At 45.9% G+C, this 1,663-nt stretch overlaps 1 protein-coding gene across 1 annotated transcript; it reads left to right on the top strand.

Moving 5' to 3' along the window:
• Nucleotides 1-462: 462 nt before the first annotated feature.
• LOC119591056 (glycine-rich RNA-binding protein 1-like) lies at nt 463-1,247 on the top strand. The gene is made up of 2 exons (XM_037939782.1): nt 463-513; nt 777-1,247. The coding sequence occupies exons 1-2, from the start codon at nt 463-465 to the stop codon at nt 1,245-1,247; spliced, it is 522 nt and encodes a 173-aa protein (XP_037795710.1).
• The last annotated feature ends 416 nt before the right edge of the window (nt 1,248-1,663 follow it).

The raw sequence follows: 1,663 nt of genomic DNA, 5'->3' as shown, positions 1-1,663 counted from the left end.
GAGATGAATCTTAACTTTTTTTTTGCCGTAATATCAAATCTGGATAATATTTTTTTCAATTTTAAATCTTCTGTCGTTGACGGTTCCCCTGGTTAGATGAACTAGCCCGTAATCCTCTTCTCTCCGGTCGAGTCTCTCGCGTTCGGAATATTTATGGATTTCTAATTGAAGAAAGTGTAGCGTCATTGACAACAGTTTGCTGGTCTGTTGTTGCAATACGGTATATTCTGATCGGTTTTTTTTCTCGTGTTTGAGACCATCCTTCATGTGCAGAAGCTATACCAAGCCTTCATTTATGACTGTGATGCATTTGTTTATATCAGCAAGTCTTCCTTGCAGACTGCAAACAAAGATTACGCATCTAACTAAAAGTGCATCCATCTCCATTTGCGGTGATCCATTGAGGGTCGGGTGAGCTGGGACTGGGGGTGGGTGAATGGAGAGAAAGGGAAAGAGGTGTGAATGGATTCTATGATCGATATAAAAGCTCACATCAGCAAGACTCATCAGCAAGTAAGCAAACTGCTGTAGTCCAGTCAACAAACGATGGTAAGCTTATCGCAGTTTCTAATTAAGAAATTTTATACATAAGGAATGACTTAGATCTGTATATTATCATTTTAATGCAGCGACATGAGAAAAGTACATTCTACAAACGAGTAACTATATAAAAAAAAAAAAAATGACGAAGTATTTTAGTAAAAGTAGCAAAAAAAGGAGTTGGTAAATTAAGGAAAAGCCGAATGGAGTAATTGCCCACCCGAATTCTTCCACAGAGGCTGATAGTTGTGGTGGATTTGTGCGGTCGTGGCGGCGTCGCTGGCGATGCCCAGCTCCTTGGCGGACGCAACAACGGAGGCGGACATACAGCTCTTCAGGCCGTGAGCAGCGGCCAGGTTTGTGCAGAGAGGCAACGGAGAAGGTTTATGTTCCAACGGACAGGGAATGGAGTCAGCAGTGGTGGCTATGTTCTAACGGAGGGGGAAGTGGAGGGTATGGTTCTAACGGAAAGGGAAATGAGTCAATGGAAAGGGGGTTATGTTCAACGGAGGGGAAATGGTCACGGAGGGGGAAATGGAGGCAATGGCGGAAGATATGGCGGGGGAAACGGAGGCAACGGTGGCGTTACAGTTCAACAAGGGGGAAAATGGTTTAAAAACGGAGGAGGCTATGGTTCCAGTGGGGGGAAATGGAAGCAACAGAGCCGGAAGTTACAGTGGCTCAACGGAAGGTTCTGGCGACGGTAACAAAATGGAGTAACCAAGCAACAGTTAGCTTTCCACTCGGCCTCCACAGCATGTAACGGAGGTAGCTTATGATTGGTTCCAAACGGTGGGAATAATGAGGTAATGGTGGCGGTCATGGAGGAAAATAATGGCGCAACGGCGGTGGTATGGCGGTTCCACCGGAGGCTTCAACGGGGGAATAACAGAGGCAACGGCGGAGGTTATGTGCGGTTCCAACTGAGGAAATAACAGATCAACGGTGGAGGTTATGGCGGTTTCCACGGAGGAATAAAGAACGATTATCGTACGGGAAGATGAGGCAACGGTGGAGGTTATGGCGGGTTCCAACGGAGGAAATAACGGAAGCAACGGCGGAAAGGGTTTTAGGCGGTTCCAACGGAGAAATGGTCCAAAGGCTATATTTTAAAACTAGAATA

This window comes from Penaeus monodon, chromosome 28 (genome assembly GCF_015228065.2).
Source record: "Penaeus monodon isolate SGIC_2016 chromosome 28, NSTDA_Pmon_1, whole genome shotgun sequence".
Lineage (NCBI taxonomy): Eukaryota > Metazoa > Arthropoda > Malacostraca > Decapoda > Penaeidae > Penaeus > Penaeus monodon.
The sequence above is the reverse complement of the archived record's forward strand: the minus strand, read 5'-3'. Positions and strand labels throughout refer to the sequence as shown.

Excerpts from the sequence above, each read along its gene's own strand:
- LOC119591056 (XM_037939782.1), top strand. The coding sequence starts at position 463 with ATGGATTCTATGATCGATATAAAAGCTCACATCAGCAAGACTCATCAG. Across the intron at positions 514-776 it reads TCAGCAAGACTCATCAGCAA|AGGCTGATAGTTGTGGTGGA; the intron begins GTAAGCAAACTG and ends ATTCTTCCACAG.